This window comes from Lotus japonicus, chromosome 6, assembly GCF_012489685.1.
Source record: "Lotus japonicus ecotype B-129 chromosome 6, LjGifu_v1.2".
Lineage (NCBI taxonomy): Eukaryota > Viridiplantae > Streptophyta > Magnoliopsida > Fabales > Fabaceae > Lotus > Lotus japonicus.
Genome location: NC_080046.1, coordinates 42,558,555 through 42,586,467, shown reverse-complemented (window position 1 = coordinate 42,586,467; position 27,913 = coordinate 42,558,555). Strand labels below are relative to the sequence as shown.

At 37.8% G+C, this 27,913-nt stretch overlaps 3 protein-coding genes across 10 annotated transcripts; 1 reads left to right on the top strand and 2 right to left on the bottom strand.

The window, feature by feature from the left end:
- Positions 1-187: 187 nt before the first annotated feature.
- Positions 188-6,348, bottom strand: LOC130726887 (kinesin-like protein KIN-12F). Of its 3 annotated transcripts, XM_057578209.1 has the most exons (17): positions 6,208-6,348; positions 5,840-6,040; positions 5,567-5,704; positions 5,274-5,357; positions 5,047-5,172; positions 4,900-4,959; positions 4,738-4,791; positions 4,553-4,645; positions 4,269-4,364; positions 3,974-4,119; positions 3,535-3,684; positions 3,311-3,437; positions 2,302-3,225; positions 2,124-2,222; positions 1,960-2,049; positions 1,085-1,870; positions 188-578 (listed from the first exon to the last, which is right to left on the bottom strand). In XM_057578209.1, exons 3-17 carry the CDS (start codon positions 5,606-5,608, stop codon positions 324-326), a joined length of 3,132 nt encoding a protein of 1,043 aa, XP_057434192.1. In that variant the 5' UTR covers positions 5,609-5,704; positions 5,840-6,040; positions 6,208-6,348; the 3' UTR covers positions 188-323. The 3 variants fall into 3 exon arrangements, with proteins under 3 accessions (XP_057434192.1, XP_057434191.1, XP_057434190.1); XM_057578208.1 differs by lacking the exon at positions 5,840-6,040 and having other exon boundaries at positions 6,208-6,345; XM_057578207.1 differs by lacking the exon at positions 6,208-6,348 and having other exon boundaries at positions 5,840-6,186.
- A 296-nt stretch (positions 6,349-6,644) lies between these two features.
- Positions 6,645-14,566, top strand: LOC130726888 (uncharacterized). 6 transcript variants are annotated; one of them, XM_057578213.1, is made up of 2 exons: positions 6,645-6,783; positions 12,868-14,566. In XM_057578213.1, exon 2 carries the CDS (start codon positions 12,897-12,899, stop codon positions 14,148-14,150), a length of 1,254 nt encoding a protein of 417 aa, XP_057434196.1. In that variant the 5' UTR covers positions 6,645-6,783; positions 12,868-12,896; the 3' UTR covers positions 14,151-14,566. The 6 variants fall into 6 exon arrangements, with proteins under 6 accessions (XP_057434196.1, XP_057434197.1, XP_057434193.1 ...); XM_057578214.1 differs by lacking the exon at positions 6,645-6,783 and adding an exon at positions 7,842-10,322; XM_057578210.1 differs by lacking the exon at positions 6,645-6,783 and adding an exon at positions 11,615-12,030.
- Positions 14,567-15,220: 654 nt separating this feature from the next.
- On the bottom strand, positions 15,221-20,652 carry LOC130726886 (protein TORNADO 1). Its single transcript, XM_057578206.1, has 3 exons — positions 18,786-20,652; positions 17,104-18,347; positions 15,221-16,778 (listed from the first exon to the last, which is right to left on the bottom strand). The coding sequence occupies exons 1-3, from the start codon at positions 20,287-20,289 to the stop codon at positions 15,399-15,401; spliced, it is 4,128 nt and encodes a 1,375-aa protein (XP_057434189.1). The 5' UTR covers positions 20,290-20,652; the 3' UTR covers positions 15,221-15,398.
- Between the last annotated feature and the right edge of the window lie 7,261 nt (positions 20,653-27,913).

The window sequence follows — 27,913 nt, the reverse complement described above, 5'->3', positions numbered from 1 at the left end:
TTTGATCTCAAAGGTGGAGATGGCATTGAAGTGTGAAGATAAGTTTTTCCTTCCTATCGCTCAAGTTTCAACTCATTACCTTTTAACAGGCTAGGGTATTATCTCAATATCTTGTGTGCCGATCTCATCTTGAATTTTTTTACGTGGCATTGTAGCCCCATGTATACAAATAAATTGCAGGTGCTCATACAGCAAGGAAAAAATATATATTAACAGGTTTTAGGCACCTTTTGATCCCAGTGAGATCTAAATGGCAGAAGAACAGGTGGAAGTTTGATCTTATGTGTACTGATCATTTGCTTATTGTAACAACAAGAGTTGAATTAGTAGTATTCCTGATATATTGCTCCAAATTCTGCTCTCCATGCCTGATCATCGTAATAAGTGTCGGAGGAAGTTGCACTGTTGTGTGTAACATTAGGATCCTGTCCATACAGTGGTTGCAGTGCAGACTCTGGTAATTTGCTTTCTGTAAGGTACTGCTTCATGGTATCAATCTCCGTCTTGTGTTTTCTTGTCAGCTTCTCCATTTTCATTTTCAAATTTTCATTATCTTCTTGTGAATTTGCAAAGTTCTCCTGTATAACACGAGAAATATGATTATAAATTTATGAATCACAAAAATGTTAAGACAGACATATGCACAATCTTCTCAATCTCAGTTACTCAAACCAAATGAAGATAAACATGTTATAACTATACCTAAGTCCCTACAAGACTCTATATATATACCTATGCTCGTGTAACTTCATAAACTATGGTGTCTGAGAAAGTGGAGCATTTTACTTTAATGATTAGTCCATCTGAAGAACATTCTCTGCTACTTTTTTCCTTTTTAACAAATTGTAAAATGACAGAAGTATAATGTATTCCTAACTGCTTATTCTGCCTTTCCCTGTTTATTCTGTATTACTTTATGCCAGACCCTTTCTTTTTCATGTTTATATCGTGATTGGTGTGCCAAAACCCAACCCATTTTAATAATTTGTCACTAAAGATATTTTCAAGAATATAATGCATCAAAATCAACATCGTCGTAATATATGAAGAATTGCTTCTAACCCCTTTGTGAGATAGAATGTACCTCTGCAAATGCTGCTGCTTGTTCAGCTTCTCTTAGTCTAACAAGTAGTTCTCCAGCAGCTTGAACAGCTTCAGCAGTGTCTCGAAGTTGAATCTTCAAATTCTGGTTCTCCTTTTTCAACAGCTTTGATTCCCTTTCTCTCTCTACCCTTAACACAGAAAGCTCAGCGGAAAGAGATTTGGCAAAGCGGGCTTGACCTTTCTTTGAAGCTTTTGCTGCTGCCTTCTTCACATCTGCTATTCCTTCCATTATAGCTTCATGCTTAGCCACCAAGTCATCGTATTTTTCTTGCAGATCAGCATAGTGTTCTACCATTTTACCATGCCCAATAACTGCTCTTTTTAGTACATCATCCATCTCTGATGTGGACTTCTTCTCCAACTTCAGCTCTGTCTCCAACATCTCTGCACGCCGGCGGTAGGACTCAAGATCAGCTCTAAGTTCATCAGTAAGACAAATCCATTCACTTTCCATTTCTGTCCATCTCTGTCTTTCATTCTCTAGATCTTCACTACTACTATCATGAGAAAATACACCACTATTTTGCAGTTGTATGGATCTTGATATCAAAGAAGATCTAAGTTTGTCAGTATACTTTTTTGCTGGTGCATCACTATATAATTGCAGCTTGCTCCTTGGATTCCGAATTTCATCAAGAAGTGATTCCTTCTCAGCTGAATCAAAAGAGACATCTCTCTGAGCTAACGCTTCCTGGACTTCTTTCATTTCACTTTTTTCCTCTATGATAGATGGTAAATGACCATTTGAGGAAGTGCTTCTCAGAAGCTGCAATTGAGTGAATGACACAAAATAATGAGAACAAAACCTTCATCTCGGTAGATTTTATACGTATAAACTTAATACCAACAAATGACCTTGTTTTCATCCTTCATTGAATTATACTCTTTACACTGGCTATACACAGTAATGGAGTTCAGTTCTTTCCCTTCTTTCAATTTCTCCACCTGGATACAAACGCATATTGTCAGTAAATGTAAAATCACGCACAAAAATAATTTGGGAAGGAAAATCTACATACCAATTGATTAAGTTGCTCAATTCTAGCCGCTTGCATCTTACAAACATTTTCAAGCTCCTTCTCTCTCATGATGTCTTTTGCCATTAATTTATTCAAATGCTTTAAAGTGGAAAAAAGATAAATGAAGTTATTAAGATATACTTAAAGAGATATTTGTGGAAATCAAGTCAAAACATACTTTTGGAACTTTATCTGTCAATCCTTCAGGATTTCCCTTCTGTCCAACTGTTTCAAACGAGGATTTGAAGCTGTCTTGGACTTCAGTGGAGTCCTGATTAGGATTAGAAACTTTTGTCCTACAATATGCACAAATGAATGCCGCAGTTACTTTGTCACTGGTAGGTTTCTGTTGTATTGTTTGATCATAAGATTCAACCTTGTCGATTTCTGGGGTCAAAGTTAAGTGCTTAAAGGAGAAGGAAGTTGAAGATCTGTTCAATGCTGAGTTCTGCTGGTGATAGTCAATTATCTCTATTCCCCTTTGAAGGTTTACTGCCAAGGATTCTGCCCTGCTTGACTGTAATGAGGACCGCATATGCTCACCCCTTTTAAATGACTTTCCTAGCACATCTTTACTGAAAGTTGAACTCCCAGCAACATTGTTCCCTCTTCCAAGATAACTCGACGAAATAGCCACACTTTTCCGTTGGTTATTGCTGAATTTTGGAGATTCAGACAACTGTGGTCCATCAAGTATTGGAGTATTATCTGCTGATACCATAATGTCCTCATGACAAGGCTGACTCCATCTTTTTACATTGCATACCTCCACTTTTTCAATTCCATCATCACTGATCAAGTCTTCATCACAATTTTCCTCAATAGAACAAAACTGGACACGGTCTTCACTGATAAATATGTCTTTTGGATTCCCTTCACATGAACTATCCATTTCATCAATTTGCTCGCGTAATTGCCTTATGTCATCCGCGTTGACAATTATATCATCATCAGTATCATTATCAAAGTTAGATAAGAGTAGAGAGCGGTTTAAGCTGACTCTCAACTGATTAAGGCTTTCCTGCACATTATGTCCCTGGAAGCATCCATTTTTACTACCAACTGAGCCATGAACATCAGCCTTTGCTTTAATAAGTTCTTCCTGAACCAATGAAAATATTGCAATTCAAATATTTACATCAGTTTAATTCTTCAAAAACTATTTCCAAACAAGTCCAAGAGTATACCTTCAAGTGCCGGATATTGTCACTCAAATCAATGTCATCCTCCTTTATTACATTGATAACTGGCTCATTTCTGATGGATCTTACACGCTCTCCGAAGCCGAGTGACTGCAGGGTTTCACCATTGCTCCTGTAATCAACAAATTGAATCTTTATTTATAGAACTTTATACTTTCCTGCTACACTATAAACATGAATAAAGTATACTCTTTGATCCAGGTAAATACTTGTTATCAGGGGAGACGGAGCATATTACTGAAACTTTGGTATTTCTGCCAAGTGATTCTTGTAGTAAACGTGTTAAACATGATTTACTGTGTGCGAGGTCTACATTTTCTCCAGACTGAGATTTGTGGATCATAGCATCCACTAAATGCCTACACCAATGAAATATATCAGTGGGATTTGGGTTACAAATAAAAAACTAGTGACAGAAGCAACTAATTCACAAGTAGCAGGACACTGCTCTTCAAAGAATGATACCAAATAAATACATATATCACTGCAATATATGGAATCTAGCCAATATAACAGTTTCGTACAGTGAAATAAGAAGAATAATATATCATTTTAATGTCAACAGAGAACAGACTGAAAATCCCATTCAATCAAGCCCTAAAACATATAAATAAGAACTATGAAGTTCTTTAGTCATGGCCATCTTACCCAAGTTGAGATAATGATTTCTTTACATAGCTGCTCTCCCTGAGACATTGGCTGCCTCCGTCGTCAACTGTATCACTGTCCATTCCAGCAAGATCAATAAGGCTGATTTTGCTAACTTTTGAACAACTGAAACCCTTTGTGGTCCCCTGCAGCATCAGTTGATGAAAACCATATTTAGCAACCATACTAATAGAAAAAATTAACAATATAAACTTGCCTTCAATCTAAGAAGAAACAGTAGTTTCCCCATACAAATGCTAGTACTGTTAGGTAGAATTATAAAATTTGGCAATACCTTATACAAAGACTCAATGACAAAAGTGAAAATGATATGTGATCTCGAGCTATTTGAATTTAAGCTCGTAGCACCAATTTTTCTGCTTGAGAGACCCTGCAACATTTAAAAATAGAGAAATGAACTTAGTGATTAAGATTGGGGGAAAATACTGCTTTTATTCATGGACAAATGCATGCAATTGCTTCACCAAAATATCAGCGATCAAAAACAGGCATTTAGCTTCTTATAAACAGAATAGAGATATCTAACTTTCAACAATATATGCTTGGATGCTTCCCTACCTTAATCAGAATTTGGGCCACATCATCATAGCAGGTGACATATTCCTCAATCAGATTCTCAATATATAATGCACTGTTGGAATCGTCCTTCATCTGCGTAATTATAAGAAGCATTCAGCATTGAAAACAGGAGGCATAGAAAATATTTTATAAACATTGTACCCAAGGGGGCAGTATATGCCTACCTCAAGGTTATGTTGGGTTGGATTCAGTAAATTCCCAATTCTTTCATCATATATCTGTTTTAAAACAAAAAAAAGGGAATTAAATTAGCAACCAAGGAACAGGCTCATTGCTACATTCAGTACAATGGGAAGCTTTATAAAGAAATTCAAGTTCAGGTTTACCTCAAGAAAAGAACAACGGCATTGATAGATGAACTGTTTCTGATCAGACATAAGTCTCTCCTAATATAGGAATTCAAACTAGTCAAAATTCACAAAACCATGATGCAAAATTAACAATTAAAGTAGGAACTAGGAAGTAGAACATACTCTCTCAAGCTCAGAAAACAACATTCGGAAGATCCGAGGAACTATCCCCTGGTGACTTTGACACGAGGGCTCCTCAACCATGGCACTCGGGGGACCCCACATTGTATAAGTCTTTCCACTTCCAGACTAGTACAGAAGTACAATACAAGTAAGTAGGGGGCAAGAGGAACATGTTACACACTTTTTCACTAAGTTGAAAAAACAATACAGCAAGCATCAATATGTACCTGGCCATATGACAGAATTGTAGTGTTGTAACCAGCTAAAGCATCTCTAACCAAGGGAACACCAATTGACTGAAAAACATCTTTCTGAACATACAACAACAGCTCATAAATCACATCAGAATGATCTTCTCTTATGCATACCAAGCAATAACATCAAACCAAGGCAAACTACTTATTCATTTATTCTGCTAGCAAATTCGATAATTTCTAATTAACCTTCAATCAGATCATGCAAAATTACTGAAGAATTCAAACACAGCACAATTACACAGTTAAGTAAGGTTCTTTACTACCTGATTGGAGTTGGTATCAAAAACTTCATCAAATGTGTACATCCTATCCCCAACACACAAGGCATCTGAAGAAACCTTCTTAACTTTCCAATCTCCTTCTTTTCCATTGCTACTTTCAGGTCTAATTCTCACCACAACCTGTTCAAAACAACATATAATAGAAGCTCAGAGAAAAAAAAAAAAACATTTTTTGTGCAAAACCTTTTGTGGGGTTACAGATTTCAGCTCAAACATTGAAATGTAACACAGGTTGAAGCAAAGATTTGAACTTGCCTTCACATGAGGGTTGTTGTGAGAAAATGCTTTGCTGGGATGATTGAGGGGAATGTTTGGGTGGGTTGGGGGAGTGTTTTCGGCGTCGGATTTGGGGTTTGAAGAAGTGGGTCTGCGTGTTGAAGATCTGGGAAGAAGGTTTCTGATGGAAGAGGAAGAGATGCTTCCTAAGAAACCACTCGTTGCGTTGTTGCTCTTTTGCTTCATGGTTTTTGCAATGAGAATGCGTATAGAAGAGAGAGGAACAGAGAGAGAGAGGAACAGAGAGAGAGATTCAAATGATGGAAAGAGAGGGAAGAAGAAAAGAACACTTTTGAAGTTGTTGAACTGTGTTGAAGGGAAGTGGATGAGAGTTTTGAAAATTTTACCTGAAATTACGAAATTGTCCAGTATTTGCTTTTTATAAACAAGACCGCTTTAGAATCTTATCCCCACCACTCATCCCTTGATTCACTCTCTCTCGTTCTAAAACACATCCTCTGTTCTCACTTTCCCCTGTGTACATGTTGCAGGTCTGGGTTTCTTACTTCGCATAACTAAATCTCATCTGTGTTCATCGCGGATCCGGTCTCTCTCTAAAACCCATATCTTCCCTGGCCACACAAGCTGTGGTTGTGGGTTGCGACGACAGCAAGGAAGATTGGGTTCTAGAGTCGTCGTCGGGTTCCCTTGGGCCATCTCCGTCGACGGTGGTTGCCCGGCCCTTGAGCTGCCTTCTCAGAGTCCATCACCGTTCTATCTCACTCTCTGATCTTCGATCACCCTCATCTTCATCTCCCTTACTCTCTCGTTGTTCCCCTCCCTCTCCCTATATGTGTGCATGATAGCTGGTGTATGTTGGGTTGAAGAGGAAAGAGGTCTCTGATGATCAGGTTGGAGAAGAAAGGGCTAGGGTAGATTTCTCCACCACACCTCTAGCATAATTGTCATCCTTTTATTCTTAGGTAATTTCATTTTCATGGTTCATGTTTAATATTTCATGTTTGATGTTTAAGCACATATATTTATTTCTTTTTTATGTTTGCTAGCTAGGTTTTTCTCTCTTCTTAGTAAGAGTTTCTCATACTCTAAGTAATATTATTTTTGTTTACCTTTTATAATGTTCTAGTTTTACCCTCCTCCATCTGCCAGTTTTTCTCTAGCTTTCATCACTTTTTTCTCCCGATCTTTCTCATAACCATTCTATAATTTTGAGTAACTTTGTTAAACTTCAATCTTGTACGACCTAGCTGCTTGTCCTTGGCAGGGCCGGCCCTGGGCCTGTGCAAGCAGGCCCACAGCCCAGGGCCTCCAAAAAGAAGGGGCCTCAAAAAAAATTTCGAATACTTTTTACAGTGTTTTTCCTTAAAAAAGCGCTGTAAATAGTCCATCTTTTACAGCGCTTCGTACCGCTGTATACTATTTTACAGCGGCTAGAGGTCCAAAGCGCTGTAAAAGGCCTTTTTTAGGTTTAGTGTATCTATTAAACTTTCTCCAAAAAAAAATTTAGGGGTCTATTTTTATTATTAACCCAGGGCCTCCAAAATGTCGGGACCGGCCCTGGTCCTTGGATTGGTCCCCTCCCACCAGCTCTGGTAGATTTGGCATGCTCGAAAATAAGGGCAACAAACAAAAACAAAGGATGAGATAGATGAAGACTTTTTGCAGAGAGTCATGTCAAATCTATTGGTAGATTTGGATTTGACAAAGTATTCTATGTTATTTAGTAGTTTATTTTATAGCATTGTAATATTGCTCTATTGTATGGAGGTTGTCTTCTTTTTATTTATAAGCAGGTTGTCCTCTTTTTACTTGATGTAAGTGTTGTTTGTCTTCCTAAGTGGTTTTAATCTAAGCATGTTAATTTGAAAAAAAAAAAGGAATTAAATGAGTGAATATTTATTGAGATCATAGGTTTTTAATTTTTTTTTTAAATAAGTTGTTTTTCTGATCAAACTGGTTGGCTTAGCACAATTTTTAAACAATTAATAACATTTCTTGATTATTGAATTTTGATAGGAAATCATTAACTATCTTATGTTCTGTCATTCATATTATGATCATATAGAATTAGGGTTGAGATCATAGTGTGTTTATCTTCTCAATCTTCTCAATCTCATTTATCTTCTCAATCTCTACTCCCCCTGAGCCATCACTTACCTCCTTGAGAATCGCCGGCCCCACCACCACTCTAGGCTTTCTTCCTCTCTTTTTCCCGTCGTGACTCTTTCTGGTTCTCCCAATTTCCAGAGCTTCCAACGCCCTAAGTTTGGGTCCTTTACTACCTCCTCCAGGTGTTCGCTATCCTCATATTCGAAATCATAGTGATACCTCTCCTCTCTGTCTTCGGTATCAACAATTTCCTCGATCAGGCCATTAGGGGTATAGAGCCCTTCAAAAGAAAGTCTTTCTGCCCCAAGCTCTTGACCCGCTTCAATGGGTACAAGTTGTTCAGTAGCCCCAAGAAGTAGTTGTACTGGGGGATTATTAATGGGTTTACCAGCCCAATTCTTAGATGGTGGCCCATTAGCCTCAAAAAAGAGGGACATAGGAAAATTACTTCCAAAAAAGGATAGATTCCACCCCTCTGTTGGGATTTCTATTCTCTATAAATTATTTCTTGTTATTGCATTCCATCCCCTAGCAATTAAATTAAAACCATCAAATTCAATCCCTTCTTGAGCCCATAGTAACGCCCTGTACCAATCAGAGTCCACCAAATTAAGTCTTTTGTTTTCTGTGGTGTATTCACCCAAGCATCCAAAATCATTGACGTTTTCTTTTCCCAACGCGTCTTCGACATTCAAAATTTCCCCGTAATCACCTGACGACTCACCTTCTACTGCTTGTTGGTCGACTCCGGCCGCCACTGGAAAAACCATGTCTTCTGATTCTTCAACCCACGATCTCTCAGGTGAAAACTGTCGATCATGTCGCTGAATATCATCCAGACGATCAACTTCAATTAGAATTTTCGTTTCTTTGCCATCGATGCAAATTGGAATACTCAGATTCTCCAGCAGCGGATCCTTAGCCATGATTAGGACTCTTGTAAAGTCGAACCCATACTCCAATAGATCATCTATACGAATGAAAGTTCCCAGGCTCTCAACTAAATTGATAAAGAACTCTGATGTCCAGAACCCAATTGGGATCTTCCAAATCTTCAGCCATGTGAGATAACTCAGAGGATATGCATCAGAATCTGCTGTTCTAATCCTCTCAATGAGACCTGCCATGTCTCCAACGCCTTCCAAGATGAACTTTTCGCACTCCTTCTCGGAATGAAATTCAATAATTCTCTCCATTGCCCCAAACGATTTCACCCTCGCATCTCCATATCCTTTGGCTTCCTACCATGTGTAAAGAGCGTCGCCATGATCTAGTTTTTTCAAGCTGACAATCACCATTCTCGATAATTTGTCATTCTTTGTCACCCTCTTCTGTTTCCATCTGCCATCGTTCTCCGGTTGGTCTCCAGTCGTTTGTTTGATTCTCCATTCTTTTCGAGTTTTAGCCCGCGTTCTATTATTGCTTTTCACACCTTTTTCCTTTCGCCTCCAAACCTGTTTTTGGTTCCCATGTGCCTTTAGCCAGCCTCCATGATTACTATTATCCTTTCGGCTTCTCTATATCTGCAGTGGGTACTTTGCAGGGTGTACAATTAGGAAAGCAATATTCATCCTCTTTCGATGCCAGTTATCCATTGCTCGCATCCCCTCTTTCATGTAGGTGAAGTGTACAAACCTAAATCTTAGTCTTCTTCCTCTTTCTTGCTTCTGGATAGAAATACACTTTCTACTTTCCCATATTTTTCGAACGCTCTTCTCAGTTGTCTGTAGCTCACCCTATCATCCCATCCATCGACGAATAACATCACGCCCCCTCTAGAACCAGGGCTCTTCTCATGCTCGTAATTTTTGTGCCAACGTCTTCCTCCATTCCTCCTTCATGGTCTCCATAAAACCCTAGCAGAGCCAGTGGGGCTTGTCGTTGTACAACCTTTCTATACTACCACAACTTTGATTTAAGGCACATCCTATCCTACTACCGACTTGTATTTTATGCAAGTTTGGAAGATTGAGTTTGCACTTCATGATACTTTAGGAGATGATGATGAACTCTTGAAGGAGATGGCTACAAAAATGCATAAGAAGTTTGGAAGCATCAACTTTTTGAAAACAATAGCTCAAAAAAGAAGAAGGTTGCCACGACACATGGAAAGTCACAACTTGATCTTTATTTTGATGAGCCATCTTTGAGTTTTGGGGATAATAAAGATTTGGATGTGTTGCAGTGGTGGAAAGAAAATAATAGTCGATTTTTTGAACTATCAATTATGGAACGTGACTTGCTTTGCATTCCTATTACTACTGGTGCATCTGAATCTGCATTCAGCATATTGGTTCACATGTCATTAACAAGTATAGAAGTCGACTTTTAACCAAAAATGTGGAAGCTTTGATGTGTGCTCGAAATCGGTTGAATGGTTTTGTTGGTGGAGGTAATTTATTTAGTTTAATAAAATTATTTGTTACTTCATTATTTTTGTAACCATGTATGAATTTAATTAGTTTGTTCTTCAATTGTTATATATAGATGATGATGGTGATGATTAAGGTTTGAAAGATGGTAATAGTGGTGGTAATGAGTGATGGAAAAGCGGATGCATCTTCTTCCAATATCAAATATTTTGAACTAAGATTATGTTAGAACTTATAAGTTTTAAATTAATACGTTGTTATTGTGAGATTGTTGGTGTTGTTTTAAAAGACAACTATGAATTGTGACTTGTGTTATTTGTGTGACTTTGAGTAGGTTGTGAATGTGGTTTTTTAATTATTTATTATCATCTAGTTGTGATGAACATTGGACATGTCACATGGATGATGAATGGAACAATGAAACATTGAACCAACTAAATTCATTTTTTGTGGTGTGTAATATTATTTTTCAATTTGAATTTGTGGTGTGTAATGTTATATAATCATTTTTTGATGTTACATAAAGTGAGCTAGTCCATCAACCCGCCAATCTGCCAAAATGTGGGCTGGGTTGAGACTTTCAACCCATATATCGAAAGTGGGCCAACTCAACCCGCATTATGGCGGGTTGGGCCCAGCCCGCTAGCCCGTATTGTCACCCCTAGCGGGTATGAGGTGAATTAGGTACGATAGTACTCATACTCACACCCATATTTACTACTTTTTGCAAATATTTACTTATGTTTTTTCTAGTGGGTTTTTCCTTTGTCAATGGTTAATATTTTTTGCGACTACCCAATGAATTTAAAGTAATTTTGGGTGGGTGTGGATCCCACACAAACTTAGTTAAAAAGATAGAAGGTTAATTACTTACGTGACAATTTAATACTCATTCCATTCATGTTTATAAAAAAAAATTAAATGAGAAGTGCACGTTCATCCTCTTTATAAAAAAAAAACGTAAAATTTGTAGTGAATTAATTATTTTTAGACAAAAATGTCTTCATTTATACAACTAATTAATGATGAATAAAAAAATAAGAAAAGTAGGTTGGAATAATTTTGAAAAATTTATTTTTCGATGTAGCAAAAAAAGAAAAAAAAAAATTTTGAAAAATTTAATACTATCAACTACTTTTACTATATCGGTAAAGAGTGTGAAGTGTCTACTGTGAAAATGTTAGTTTATTCTTATAAAAATTAAGTATTTTTTTTTTTAATTTAGCGGTAAGATTGGGTATGAGTAGAGTATGGAAAGAAAAGTCATATCTGGCTATCTGCACTGCAGCATAGCATGTCCCACTTACAATAATCCACTCAAATGCATCCTGATTGGTCTGTTTTAGATTGGGGCCCTGGCGTGGGGCGGTGTGTCCCCTTCCTCCCTCTGTTCTTCCCCTCATACAACTCAATATAAACTATTTTAATTCCATTCCCCTATAAGTACATACATTATTACTCTTTTTCCTGTATCCTTCCCATATCTCCTACTCCAAATACTCACATACACACACTTGCACTCTTTTCTTGTCTTCTTCACCATCAGATCCCTGCACTTAACCATTTCTCATTCTCACAACTCATCATCAACATCCTTTTCCTTTTTCACAAACTCACAGCTTTTTTTCTTGGTGTCTCAGAATCACTACCTCGATTCACGAATTGGGTAATCCTCTAATCGAGGATTAGAGCCACCCACACAAAAAAGATTCCACTTTGACTTTCAAGGTAAAAAAAGACAGGTGAAAGCACATCATCATCTTCTAGAGTGTTTTACTATATCAAACATTTGTTTATGTCTTTGCAGTTTTATATGTTCCTGTTTTCTGTCTGAATTCTTGTTTGGTTTTACTTTTTAGTGCTGTTGTGTGATTTGAAGTGGAATTTTTTAAAGTGGGTTTATGTTTTGAGCTCTGTGACACAACCTGGGTCACTGTGCCCATGCTTTCCCTGTTTCCCTCCCTTGGATTCCGCTCTAGTGTTTTCTGTGCAGGAGAACAAATAAAGTTGATAGCTTTATTGGAATCTGATGAAGTTTGGTGCCACCCTTTGATTTTTCTTAATAGTTTTTAAGCTTGAGCTGTTCTGGGTATTGAGCATGTTGGAAAGTTTCAATTTTGGGGGCTACATGTTCTGGTTGCACTTGGGTTTTTGTTCATCTTGATTCTCAATTCTGAACTGCCTTCTCAACGCTTTGGAGGAACCTGTTCAAGCTTCCTACTTTCCTCTCACGTTGTAGGGTTGATTGTTGATTTATTTCCTTCTTTTTTCCCTTTCTATGTTGTATTACATGCAGTTAAGTGTGTTTCTATTTTGGATCTGCCTAACCTAAGCCTAGGTTTTGGGGCAGTTTATTCAGGCTTTGTTAGTTGAGCTTGGTGCTGGATTAGTGTATTTTGTGCTCTTCTAGTTCTAGGTTGTTTATTATATGGTATTTGATCTAGTGCCTGTTTCTATGTCTGTGATTTTAAGTTCTAGCCTCTAGGAATTACTTGTGTTTTAGCTTTGAAGTTTGAATTGAACTTAAGTTGAATTAGTTTTGTTGTTCCCCTTGTGCTTTTTCAGGTTCCTAGTTACTGTGTTATCATCATATCATGGATTCCCCCCAATCTGTTGTGTCACCCTTCAGGAGCTTGGTTTTGGGTGAGGGTGAGAAGCACAAGTCTAAGGACATTGAAGTCAATGGGAAGGAAGCAGTCATGTCAAATGTGGAGGAGTTCCTTGGAGTGCTTGACGTTTTCGTGCACCAAGCCAGGGACATTCAGAACATTTGCATATATCACAAGCAAGATGTTTATGCTAAGATTTGCCTGACTAGTAATCCTGAGAATACCGTTTCTACTAAGACTATCAATGGAGGAGGAAGGAACCCTGTCTTCAATGATAATCTTCGTCTCAATGTTCCGACTATTGAGTGTTCTCTCAAGTGTGAGTTATGGATGCTTAGCAGGGTGAAGAATTATCTTGAAGACCAGTTGCTTGGTTTTGCTTTGGTACCTTTGTCTGAAGTACTAGTCCAGAATGGGAAACTGGAGAAAGAGTTCTCTCTTTCTTCAACTGATCTGTTCCATTCCCCTGCAGGTTTTGTTCAGTTATCCCTTTCTTACACTGGTGCTTCCCCTGATGTTATGGCGATTTCAACAACGCCTACAGGGTTGTCCTCACATGTCACTGAGCAATGCTCAGAAACTTCTGAGTCATTGGCCAGGGATTTGGATAAAATTGAGTTCCCAGATCCTAAGATTGCAAATGAAGACCACTTGATGGTTTCAGAATATTTTGGCATTCCATGTGAGGAGACTCAGTGCTCTGATAGCTTGGCCACTTCTGATGCTGAGAATCATAGTTCTGAAGCCGGTGTTCGTCTTGTTGAAAGTTTCGCAGCATGCAGTGTTGAATCTGCCCAACCTCCTAAGGTTGATTCTCCACCCAGCAGTGTGTCAACAAATGGGGTTTCTTCTCATTCTGCACCTGCAAGCTCAGAATCATCTGACGCTGCTGCTTCTAAGTCTCCCGCTCAGGAACAAGTTTCAGGCACCAAAGAAGATAAAAACGTGGATGATAAAGTTGGTGAAAGCAATTCCTCAAATGGGGCTCAGAGAGACACATTTCCTAAGCCTGTTGTAACTGTGAACATTGAGCCAGAGCCACAGATGGTGCAGCAGGATATTGTTGACATGTACATGAAAAGCATGCAGCAATTCACCGAGTCATTAGCAAAAATGAAGCTTCCTATGGACATCGAAAGTGAACCAACTAGTTCAGGAAACTCAAGCACTGAGCAGAAACTACAGCCACCAAAGAACAGTACCTCCCGTGTGTTTTATGGGAGCAGAGCTTTCTTCTGAGTATTTGCTTCTTTGGTTTAAGGGAATATGAGCAGGTGACTGTAGATTTTAGAACAAAACTGATATTAGCAGCGAGATGAAGAGCATGTTTGGAAATCCTTCTACAGTTAATTTTAAAGCCTAAATTCTGAAGATAAGCTTATGTGAGTAGTATCTGGGTGTCAGAATTGATTGTGAGAAAAGAGAAGTTGATCCAAACATGCTAATAATGTACTATCCAGTGTGGTTTCTCCTTCTGTATTTCTTCTGTTGTTGTAGGTTACATGGATTATAATTTCTGTACTCTCACAAGCTTGTCTCTATGTTAACTCCGACATGAACTTTCCTGTGTTACCTTTCTTTCTTTGTCGTTCTCTCAATTTGAATGTCAATAATTGTGAGATCGAATTTCATCATACAAGTATTATTATTAATCATGCTTACTAGTGATAATATGGCCCCACATTCACATGGTGAACACTGAGTAGATAAAGCAAAAATCTCCATGGTTTTGCTTTATTCTAATTCACATGAAAAAGCTATTAGCACACGGCAATCATGGGCCTTCTTTGTTTTATCAGCCTAAATTTCTCTGTCCTAGTTCAACAACTTTGGAATTACTTAACTTTGCATGTTTGGAAACACATGCGTGGATACATAATGAGAAATCATGGTGAAGTCAAAATCACAGTGAAAAGAAGCAACCTCCCTTAGCTTTTGTGATTGTCCATCATGAGTTTGGTCTTATGTGATTTTCCATTGTGAACCCAAACATTCATAGTTGATTTTGAAGCCAGAATTAATTTTAGGGAGAACCTTCTTTGATAATGTACGGTTAGGAGCTCTATAATCACTTTTGGTGAGAAGTTACAAATTGTAGCTTTTAGGGTTATCGTGCTTTGGATTGTCTACCCTACTTTGAAGTTACAAATTGTGCTTTTGGGGTTATCGTGCTTTGGGTTATCTACCCTACTTTGGAGTGTCTACCCGTCACTAATCCAAACACACTATGAGAAGCTTCTTGGTTTTAAAGTATATTCTAATGAAATAGAAACTAATCCAAATATGCAACTATATTGGAGAATTGCTGGTGTTCAAGCTTTCATCATGTTGGAAATTAAAATTTGAAATCTACTAGACCAACATCTATACTCCTTTAAATGTATTGGAGAACTTGAATACATGCCATATTCATATTAGAAATATATAAAAGGAAAAAAAAAACTTGAAAGCTAAGGTTCATCTTGCTATACAAGGATTTCTGCAGTTTCAAACTGGCACTTCAATTATCTCTGCAGATCTGGAGTAAATGTGCCTCCTACAGATCCATGCAATTTGACCACTGTCCCTGTACCTTACTCTCCACAGGCCAAACTTCTCTGCAATATCCTTCCCTGTGGAGCATCTCCTTTCCCTTAAGAAATCAACCACCCATTGCTGTGCAGCTCTTAAATCCTGTTGAATGCCTCTTGAACCTTCCATGGACCTGTTTCTCCGTCCCATACCTGCTGCAGCCCCTACAGCACCAGCTGCAGCTGCACCAAAGAGAACTGAAGAGCCAGTCAAATGAGCCACTTCCTTGCCCAAGTCTGGTATCATTTGCCCCATTCCAGCCGCGAGATGAGCTCCGATTTTAAGAGCGAAAGTTACCAGCGTCATGAACTTCTTCATGTATGGAGCCAAAGCCTTCACAGCCATATTATCAACTTGCATCATTTCACACCCCATTTGATCCTCAACAACGTGCATCTGTCCCCGGAACTCGCACAACATGTGGAGCCGGAGAGCAGTCATGCCAGAAACCATGGTTGTGATCAGTCTTCTTGAGTAGTTTTCTGTGTTTACAAAGTAGAACATGTTAGGTACTTTCCTCTCCTCAACCTGAAGATTGAAGGTTGCTATGTAGTTCACTTTGCGATGAAGCTCGAGGAGGAGTCTATGTTCATAATATCTCAGCCCCTGGATTTCTTGCTTCAAGTCTCTTATTTCTTGTTCAATAATCCTTAGTCTTTGCAAAACTTCTTCAACCCCTTTTGCAATGCCCCCAAAGGTTGGGTCAACTGTTCCAGATTCACTGCTTGAAGTTATAGATTGATCTTGCCCTTCTATGTTGTTTTCAGGTGGGACTTGCAGCTCTTGAGCGAGATTGTGCAGGTCATGATACCTTCGATGCAGCACTTCCCGGAAATCATCATCCGATAAAAGGTCTCGTGCTAAATCAAACCCTTCTTGGAGAGTAGGCCTACCAGAGTCCAGAACTGAACTCCATGTGTGTTGATAATCATACATGCTTTCTGCTGGAAGTGAAAGTAGTGCTTGTTTCAGTTGCTGAAGAGAAACAAATTGAGTTCTTCTGTATCTAGGAGGTGTTAAATTTCGCACACATTCAGGTCTAATGACATTTTCAGTCATGGTGATTCCATGGCAAACGCTTTGAATTGCTGGGATTATAAGTTGCTGAATGACTCTTAAAGTTTCTGTCAAGTTTTTGGTGGAGCATGCAAGGATGTCAATGTAGTAACCCAGTTGTCCTCCAAGCTCTACTCTGATGTAGATTCCATTAATGCTGATTGAAATGAGGTACTTCTCAAGAAAGTAAGTTGCACCATGTTGATTCTGTAGAGCCTTTATTCTGTTGTGAAGGTGCACCTGCAACATCAATTGATAAATGTTCAATCAGAAAGTTGTAATCAGGAAAAATTCCAATTGTTCTGGATATTGTAGCTTTAAAGATCTAGAAGTGAAGATCAAAATATAATCAGGTAGGAAGAAGTGGATAAATTGATTTGTTACGTGTTACATGTATTTTGTGCACCTCATTTCCTTCATAAAAAAAAAGTAACCAACAATGGATAAAAACTTCTAGATAGTGCAGGAACCATTTCAGTGGAAAATAAGAAAAAAAATTTGCAAGAACAATTCCAAAAGTTGATACTGAAGGGGAAAAAGGGAACACGCTTAGAGAAACTCTTACCTGTAAACGAGGGAAGAATCCTGGAGTTAGAAACATGTGGCTTGAATCATCACACTCGAGATGACGTCCTGCATAAATGCAATCTGGTGTGCTTAGCTGCCACCTCTGAGGCTTTCCTCTTCCTTCTTCAAGAATGGAGGGAATCAATAACAGAGAATTTGGATCTGATGGATCTTGCTCATAACAGAGTTCAAGTTTTAGCATCATCCTCACAAGGTCACTAGCATCTAAGTTCTCAAACACCTTTGAACCCATACCGGGAATCGGGCTCTGTAAGCTTCCCCTCAAGATTTTCTCCAGTTCCTTCCTGCTAATAAATCCACTGTTTTCTGAGGAGTGTTGCTTTCTAACATTCAGTTTTATGAGCTGACCAAGTACTTCACCACAAAACCACTCACAATCTAAAATTAGAAACCCCAACTCATCAAAGTAAATCACCTCACCAATGTGATGAAGACAAGTTGCAACAGCTTTTCTCTTCATTTCCACCACCTCTTTGTTATAATGTCTTGATCGAATTCTCAAAGGTGGGACTTTTACTTGGCATAGCTCACCAAACTCCTTCCACTTCATTGCTGGCTTGTTGTAATTCTCGGATCTCCAGTCTGATAAAATCTGTATGAGATCATTGCAAAGTTGATAAACTCGCGGCACTCTTTGGAGAATCGTCTTGCACGTCTTTCGGATGTGATGAGTGAGTTTACTAACCGATGCTGATGATCTTGCATCAACTGTAAATACAGTTGGGTAGAAGTCTACAAAGCCTTGGAACTTATCTCTCAATCTCTGAATGGAATCAACTGTTTGCTGAAAATTTTGCGAAGATTGGTTAATTTTATCGAAGTGTGTGAGAACAACAGCAACACTTGGTAGCATGCATTGCTGCACTGCTCTTTTGGAGTTGGAAACTATGAACCGAAGCCAATATTGCAGGTCTTCTTCAATCTCTTCTGTGCTTTTTGGTTCTTTGTTACTTGGCTTCCTGAATAAACTCAATATGATAATGAAAAATGATGCACTACCATGCCCTGGGAACATTAGATCATGTAAAGAGAAAAACTCATGTTGACCAGCAAGATTCCATATTGAAATCTTTGTATCCTCATCATTGAAAGTTTTTATCTTCATTCCTACTGTTTTTACAGCCTGCTCCACAGGGTTCACAATTGTTCTGACTTGATCCAAGTAGGGAAGCGTCGAAGCAGAGAAATTTTGTGATATTGAATGACAAAGTGTTGTTTTGCCTGAAAAATATAATTGAAAATATGATTCAAGTTGATTTTCTTTTATCTTGTGTTTATAAGAAAATAATAGAGCTTAACTTAGATTCATGAACATATGTTTTGAAGTGGTGTTTCATGAAATTAGACCATGTTTGGAAGAGCTTATTTGATTTTATCTTATAGCATAAGCGCTTATGCAAGTGATTCTGAGAGCGTATGTAAATAACTTCTGGCCTACCTATAAACTACTTTGATCTTATTTTCATAAGCTGTTCAGATTAGCTTATGAATAAGAGCTTATACTTACCTATAACTTATTTTCAGTTTATTTAAATAAGTTTCTGAAATTAGCTTTATGACTAAGAACTTATATGATAAGCGCTTATTGCCATAAGAGCTTAATTAAGTTGCTTACCCGAATACACCCTTAATATATCCAAGACAAATAATCAACCTTACCTGCACATTCTTGCGCACAGAAGAAAACTCTGCAACTCTTGGGTTCTGTTAGTGGCATGTCCTTGAGCAAATCCATTTCTGGTTCAGTGTTCTCATTCTGCCCCAATCTTTGATAAATCCCAGTTGTCTTTCCAGAACTGTGTAAAGGTGTTCTGGAGAGATCAATATCTTCAATCCAAGGATTTATGTGCAGTGTCTCCATAATTGTCTGCAGCAACGTCTCTCCTTGCACACCTTTGCATCCTTGCAATGACAAACATTTCAAGCTAGCATTCTTCTCTAAGCTCTTGAAGATTTTAACATAGTCATCTGATCTCAAACTCTCATCATCATGTATTCCCAACTTCCTCACTGTCTCATTGGTTGTTAGAAACTGTGTGAGAGCAGCTAAACCATCCCTTCCTATTCTTGTTCTCCCCCCTCCAAAAGTAACACACTTCAAAGTAATGTTGGCTTGCATTTGCAAGGCTGAAAATCTACTCAGAGGGCAGAGTAGATGCTCCACACCTACTCCACTGAACCAATTTCCAGTTAGATGTAAGGTTTGCAGACTATGATTCTTGAAGAGTCCAGCTGCAACATACACAATGCCCTTGTCTTTAAGGCATGTTCTGGACAAGTTCAGCTCTTTAAGGGTCTGGTTCTGTTCTAAAACCCATCTAAGTTCCTTCGCACACCGCGATTTTAGCTTGACTCCGGTCATGTCAAGAGATTTGACAGTGGAGTTCATTCCTAAGGAGCATATAACCCTGCAAGCACCTGAGAGGTTAAGCTTGTAAATTCTAAGTGTGCTGTTCCCAGGCACAAACTCAACCACCTTGGAACTTTTTTCACCATTTTCTCCACTCCAAACATGAACTTCCATGTTTCTGTTCCTTGCCAAAACTGCAGATATCAGAGGGGTAGCTGTAATTGCATTGGAGTCAAAAATTGTCAACAATTTAAGAGTTGGGTTAACTTCAATCATCTTGGAAAGCTCCTCAGCACCTCTTGATCCTATGGAATCTTCCCATATCTGAAGCTCCTCCAAACTCTCATTCACCATAAGAGCAGAAGCAATGAGTCCAGCTCCAACAGATCCAATGCCTGATTCTGAAAGCATGATCTCTTTGATCACTTTATTTGCCTTCAGAATGTCAGAAAGGTCTGATAGGGTTTTCCCATTGAACCTGTTTCTTCGAAAAACAACTTGCTGTATGCTTTGATTATTCCCCAGCAAGGTGCCAAGGTTTCTTACCTGTTGTATTTCCCATTCAACTCTGTGGAACTCCAAGTTTCTCAAGGTGGATTTGGTGCTCTTGGATGCTGCTAATTCTGTCAAGAGGTCAGAGAAGAATGGAAGATTTTCCTTGGAGATGTTTATGTTTATGGAGTTATCTGTTTCTTGGTAACAAGCTGAAGTTGGTTGAGAAAGGTAGAAGGAGATACTGTGCAGGTTTAGGACCTCTGAATTGATTGCTTGTAGAGCCCATTGTAGCTCCTTCAGGTTCTGATTTGATGCCATCACTTGAGAATCTTTCAAAGTTGGAGAAACTTAGCTCTTTACCAGAACATAGGCAAACAATAACTTGGAATTCAAGTGGTTTTTTTGAAGACAATGGACAAACATTTGTCAGTTTAGCCTTTCACAGTGAGTTCATGAGACTTGTTTGAGCCACTCTTGCAATATTCTTAACTTGAGCATAAAATATTATCACTGGCATTGATTCTTGAAGTGTGCTAGCTGTTTTTCATTCTCATTTAAAAGTTTGTACACACTTCTTTTACACTCACACCAAGGGAGAAACAGGAACCTTAGAGGGAGAAATGCAATAAACAACTGTATTATGAATGGTATGATACGAGAAAAGAGAGAGAGATAGGAAGAGAAAGTGAGTGAAAATAAAATGGAAAAGAAAGTGATGTATGATTGACTCAAGACACTCATTGTAATTCCACAATGTTTGCATAAAACCTTGACCATGTCGTTAGCCCATTACTTGGAAAGATATGGCTTGTAGTTAGCAGCAAATGGGTTAACAAAGAACTTTCACCCTGTCATCCTTTTTCATTATTTGACAGGAAAAGAAACCATAAATTTACTGATGGTGAAAGTTGAGCCTATTAATGAGTGTGGGGTATCTGCTTTTTGACCTTGAGGCCTGGAAGAAACTTTACCAATTTCTTCTTTTCTTCCTTTCCCATTTGAATAAACATAGAATCCTATTAAGTAAGGGAAAAGGGTAGCTCAGTAGTGGACAAGTTAAGCCTCTTTTCAAGGCTCCTAACGGTAAAGAAATCCTGTGCTTATCTTTATCTAAGCATGTTTTTGAGTCACCCAAGGTTGTCCATTATTAATATTTTCTATTTATGTAGCTAATTTAATCTAATCACATAATACAAAGATGAAAATTAGACAGTGAGAGAAACAAAATAAGTAAACAATCTTGGTCCTGTGTCAAATAGATAATGTGGAGCAATGCGCCTTTGATACATGTGGAATTGTCTACGTTATGGAACTAATAATAATATGGGTTAATTATGTTTTTAGTACATGTAAATTAAGAGCAAATAGATTTTGGTTCTTCCTAAAAATAGATCATCGATTTTAATCCCTTCAATGTAAAAAATATAAACATTTAGTCCCACGTTATGACATCACTGTTAAGTAATGATGTGGCTAACAAAATCGCCTTAGCACTGCAAGTTAAATCTTTGGGTAAATAGTCAACTTGGTCCCTGAAAGTGTCAGCCGCCTTCAACTTCGTCCCTAAACTTGCAAAATGGCGCCCGTGGTCCCTGAAAGTGACATTTATCCTTCATCAGAGGTCCATGAGTTAAAAAAACCTCACACCATAAACGGAAAAGTGACGTGGCGTATTTTTTTTTTTGAAAAGCAACAACTGACGTGACATGTGAATGTAAGGAATATTTGTAAATAGTTCAATTTAGTCCTTGAAAGTTGAGAAAATTTTAAAAACTTCAATTTAGTCCCTATGATTGAAAAGAATTATTTTTCTCCCCCATCTTCCTCTGCCTCTCCCAGCCACCATCATCCTCTCTCCATCTCCATCTTCTTCATCCTTCTTCTTCTTCCCACCATCATCCCCTCCCTCTCACACTCTCCCTCACCCCAACCCTTTTTCCTTCCAAAAATCAAATCCTTCAACCCAAAATCACAAAATCAAGAAATAAACTTGAACCCATAAATTTAACCCTCTTTGAGAATCATTTCCATTGCCACCAAACTCACTGCCCAATTAGGTAATGTCAGTATTGTTGAACAAGTCAAAGTTATACCAGCAAGAACGGTGTACCTTCCCTCCACTGCTTGAACAAGTCCTTTTTCAGCAAATAAAACCTTGGAAAGGTACCAAAACACATTTAACATAGGCATGAGTGCCAAAACTAACAAAAAATCAAACACGCAAACAAAATATTGAACTAACCTAGTTGGAATGACATGAATTGGATGCATCAAATTTTTTTTGCGAAATCGCTTTCAGGTGGCATCTAAGGATTTCGAATTGAGTTTCTTTGAATTCTGCAATTGGTGGACAAATCCTGAAGTGGACAATTTCAGCAATGAGGATCAGCAGTGAAAATAGAAACAAAACCTGAAGTGTACAATTTCAGTGAGTAGAGCTCAGAATCATGGCTGTGAGATCGCGATTCAACTAGATCTGGAACAAAATCAAGCAATGGAGATTCGTCAGTCATCAGAGAAGAACACGAAAATATGTTCTAGCAACTTAGAACTGAGGTAGGGATGTAGTAGGAACCCTAGAAGGAGAACTAGTCGATGGTAGAAACGAAGGTTTTGGCTTCGATGAACATGATTTGGGGTGAGGAAGAGCGTGAGAGGGAGGCGATGAGGGTGGGGGGAAGAAGAAGAAGGATGAAGAAGATGGAGATGGAGAGATGGTGATGGTAGTGGGGAGAGGTAGAGGAAGATGGGGAGAAAAAGAATTATTTTCAACCATAGGGACTAAATTGAAGTTTTTAAAACTTTCTAAACTTTCAAGGACTATATTGAACCATTCCCAAACATTCCTTATGTTCAAATGCCACGTCAGTTGTTGCTTCCGTTAACGGCGTGAGAATTTTTTAACCCAAGGACCTCTGATGAAGGAGAAATGACACATTCAGGGACCACGGACGTCATTTTAAAAGTTTAGGGACGAAGTTGAAGGCGGCTGACACTTTCAGGGACCAAGTTGGCTATTTACCCTTAAATCTTTTCTAAGATCTGCAATGAATGTGGGGTATCTGCAAGTTAAACCTCCACTAAATCTTGCTGAAGCCTTCCATAAAAAAAAAAGGTCATGTGTGCTTCAAAGTTGTCCTTGCTTGCAGTACTTGCAGCTCCTTAGAAAAGATTTAACGTGCAGTGCTTGTAGAAAAGAGTTGCGGGAGCCAAGGAAACTTATTTTTCTAAATCATGTTTTGAAAAATATATTAGCGTTTATAGTTGTAGACGAGTGATTAATAGTGTAACAAAAAAAGACGAATGATTAAAAGATGATGATACCTTAAAAAAAAAAGCAGATGATGATGCCATTGATCAGTTAAAAAATATTTTAAGCGAACACAATTAGAATATTGAACTGAGATAACATAAATGCAAATGGATCAAATAAGTGTTTTAAACTCTATTTATTCTTTAGTTCAACAATATTTTAACAAATAAATGTTAATAACTATGTAAATAATATTTTGGCTTAATTCCAGTTTGGGTCCCTGATGTTTCACAAATGGGCGGTCTGCACCCCTCTTGTTTAAAACGTGCGGTCAAGATCCCTTATGGATCCAAACTGTGATAACGATGCCCTTCTGTTAACTTCTGTCTGTCTGTTGATCAAACAGAATGACTTCATTAATTGAAGTGGCGGCCACGTGTAATACAATTTTCTTTAAACTTTTTTTTTTCATAGACCAAACTTTTTTTTTCATATTTTTTAAAAATAATTTTATTTTCTGAAAAACATTATTTTTATCCATTTTTTGTTTTTCTAGTTCATCTTCACTCTTCCTCTCTTCAGATCTGGGGCAAATTCATCTTCATTTTTTCTGGTTCACCTTCAATCTTCCTCCCTTTTCTCTACCTATTTCCTTTTCGATTCTATTATGGGTGGAGATTCTTGAGTTGGGTTTCTAGGTTGGGGTGTTATTTGTTGGGTTTTCTAGGGTTCATAGGTGGTTGAGGTGGTGGCTCGGTATGGGGGTGGTGGCTCAGTGTGGAGGCCGGTGTTGATTGTGTTCTGATTTGGGGTCTACGGGTCGCGATGATGCCTTACCCCGCGAGAAGGTAGTCAATTTCTTGTTGGATCTGGTCGGATCTGTGGTCTTTTGCTAAACAAGATGAAGTTGGTGTTTGGTTCCAGAGGCAGATCAATTGAGGCCCTAAAGTTTGGACGCATATCAGGTCTGATGGGTAAGACGATTCAGTGTGGTGGGTGTTGTAAACTCATCTGGTATCCTTGTATGATCTTCAAATCAAACCATAGTTAGCAACCCAGTTCTTCAGCTTTTAGATACTGGGAATTTAATTCCTAAAGAAGAAACAAACATGAACAATTTCCCTGCAAATTATCTATGGCAGAGCTTCGATTACCCACGGATACGTTGTCACCAGACATGAAAGTTGGTTGGAACTTAGACAAGGGCACGAAGAATCATTTAACCAGAAATAGGAAGACCCTTCAACAAGAGATTACACGTTAAAGATAGATGGTGGTGGGTGGCTTCTGAGTGGTGGTGGAGTGGAGAGAGGTTGGTGGGTTATGGGTTGAAGATTTTTCTGGCAGGAAGACCCTTCATTTGGGGGGGGAATTATTTTCATGAAAAAAAAAAGTTTAAAGAAAATTGTTTTACACGTGGCCGCCACGTCAATTAATGAAGTCATTTCCATTTGGTTAACAGACGGAAGTTAACGGAAGGGCATCGTTATCACAGTTTAGATACATAAGGGATCTTGACCGCACGTTTTAAACAAGGGGGTGCAGATCGCCCATTTGTGAAACATCAGGGACCCAAACTGGAATTAACCTAATATTTTTTCAAAAAGTTTGAGGGAGCCTAACTCCCACACTACACTATGATCCGCCCGTGCTGCCAGCTTATATAGTTGACATTTTAGGTGATAATTGACGTTTGATTAAGGATTCTATTAAATCTAAAAATTTAGGTGGGTTGTTTGTGGCGGTTAAAACCTCCATTAAATGAAATAAAAAGATATCAATGTGTATAACTGTCACTAAATTAAAGAAAATACACACAGATGGTCTAAACTGCTAGTAATGCGCATATAAAGAAAATAGTGGTGGTTTAAACATCCACAAATGCGCAAAAAAGGCAAGTAGATGCATTTTTCACCACGAAGGACCCAAAAAAAATATTTAGGGTTTGAACTACAACTAACACTTAAACTTAAATAAATTATTTATTTAAAATAAATTTAATCCATTATTTAATTTTCTATTAAATTAATTTTTTAAATCAATTTAAACAAAATAATAGTATTTGAGGCAAATGTTTATACAATTAATTAATTATACTTGTTTATTTTTATTTGTAAATCTAAACTGAACTTAGAATATTTGTAACTGAATCATTTTTCTTACTATGAATTCTTTTTCTTATGCAGGAAAGTCATCTAAGTGAAGTTGATGAAAATTAAGAATTGCAAGAAGATTAGGATGGACTTTGAAAGCTACTTTGGGATGTATTCTTGCCATTGTCTTGCTTGAGACTATAAGATTTTATCAAATCACTTTTCTCTTGACTATTCTATGTTATGGATTAAGTTTTAAACTCCTTTTAAGTGCTACTATTATAGATATGTGATGCAATGATTGCTCAAATTTAAGTATATAATTCATTAATTATTTTTTGATTAGCTTTTTGTTGTGTGTAACTCTTTTCAAATTTAGATTTTTGCTTTAAAGTGCTTTTATTGCTTTTCTTTTTTTCTTTTACTAGCTTTTATATGATTTTAGGTGTGCTTTTAATGATAGTTGCTAATTTCATAAAAGTTTGGTCATGCTAACCTTCATAGTTTAGCGATATTGAAACAATATTCAATGTCATTTTAGACAACAATTCATAATGATGTCAATGTTGTCACAGTCATCTAGGGCAACAACTGTTAAGTGTTCATTAAAGCTTGTTACAGCTTGAAAGTGTTGTGAGGATCCACCTATAGGCAACATTTATCGACTGTAAACTACATTTAACTGTTGCCAAAACAATTAATTGTTGCCAAAAGAATATGTAACACGAGCATATCCAACACTTCAATTAACACTTCGAAAGTGCAACCTTTGAGTTTAGGCAACAATTTTAATATCTTATCTGAAGTTGATTAAAGTAGCACAAGAGGGGGGGGGGGGTTGAATTGTGTCATCCAAAAACTTGGATTTCCAAACGATTGAAAGATTCATCATCTTTGTTGGGATCGTTTGGTGCAGTGGAATAGTCTGACTAGGGAAGGAGTCATTGAACGCCATCGTTTTATCCTGGTTAACCCCCTGAACGACATGGCTACATCCAGTCCTTGGCTATACCAAGATTTCACTAAGGACTTCTCCTTACAAGTATTATTTTACCCTACCTCTTTTCGGGCATAATAAGTATTCTTTGTCTCTGCCTCTTCAGGCATACCAAGTATTATATTGCCACTGCCTCTTCAAGCATTATCGAGTATTCATTTGCCACTACCTCTTCTTGCATTACCGAGTATTTGTAGGACCCCTCCTTACTAAGTATTATCAGGACTCCTCCTTTATAACAGTATATAGGACTTCTCCTTAAACAATCTTTTTCAAGATCATTTCATCTACAAGAGTCTCTTCTAGAAAGAGTGATGGTAGATACATCTAAGCTTATGATTTATAAAGTATGTTTTGTCAGATTTGACTCTAAGTGTATACTATGTTCTATTACATCAAAAAGTTAGAAAGGATTTGACTTTTAAGAAAATATACTCTTCATGTTGAAGCAGACAATGATTAAAATCTATTCATTTGAGCATGTCACCGACTTCTGAATTTGTGGGCTAAAGACTTCTATTCTTGAGCACAAAGGCTCCTTTAGTTTTGTGCCCAAAAGCTTCAAGTCTTCACTTCTTCTCTTTATACTTCTAAATCTTCTGTGAGATAGATTATAGCCATTGGAGCTTGTTCTTCATGAAGATTCTAGTCGTTGGATCAAACGGTACAAAGTGTACTTGCGTCAGATACGTAACACTGTTTGATTGAGACCTTTTTCCGAAAAGATGAATTATGTCATCTAGCAGGTAGCATAGGTCTGGACTTCTATCCGTTGGTGTACAAATATGGCAATTTGATAGTGGCACCACGATTCCTTTATCTTCATCATAGCATTGTGTCAGATCATGTGACTTAGTCTTTGAAATTTATGCACAAAGCTTTCTTGGCTTCTTCTTCAATAGGAAGTGTACTTGATTTGACGTTGTAGCTTTCTTTGAGTGTAAGCTTGTTTTCTTCTTCAGATTATCCTTATGCTTTTATCGTCTTCCTTTTGCTTCAAACGATCTTTCTTCATCGTTCTTCTATTCTTCAGACGATGTTTCATGCTTCAGTCATTCTCTTTCTTTCAGATGATCTAACTGTGAAACTCATTCTTCTTTCTTTCCTTCTGAAGTTACAGGCTTCATTTCATGATAGACGTTGTACTTTTCAGAAGTTCTGCTTCCATCGTTCTTCTAAAATTTAGACGATGCTTCTGATTTGACTCATCTTTCTTCATCTTCTTCTATTGGTCATGCATATATCGTCTATCATGTTTTGAATGATAAAGAATTTCAGAGAACCTAAATGAAATGCTCACACTCAATGTGATTTTCTTTTTCAGGAAATATCTTTCATGGAATCAGATCCCCATCGTCTGATGACAAAATACAAGACTACAAGCAAAGCTAAATCAAGTCAAAGTACAAAGAAGGTCAAAGCTACACGGAAAACTACACGAGCTTAGTAAAGACAAATATGTGAATCGCCTGACCAACAGAAGAAAGAGAAAGAGCTTCAAGACAGACTACCTAAGCAAAGATGGAGTCTATTCTACTACATCGTCTGAACGAGAACAGAGTAGAAGACGAGAAGAGTCAAAGCGTCAAGAACAGAAGA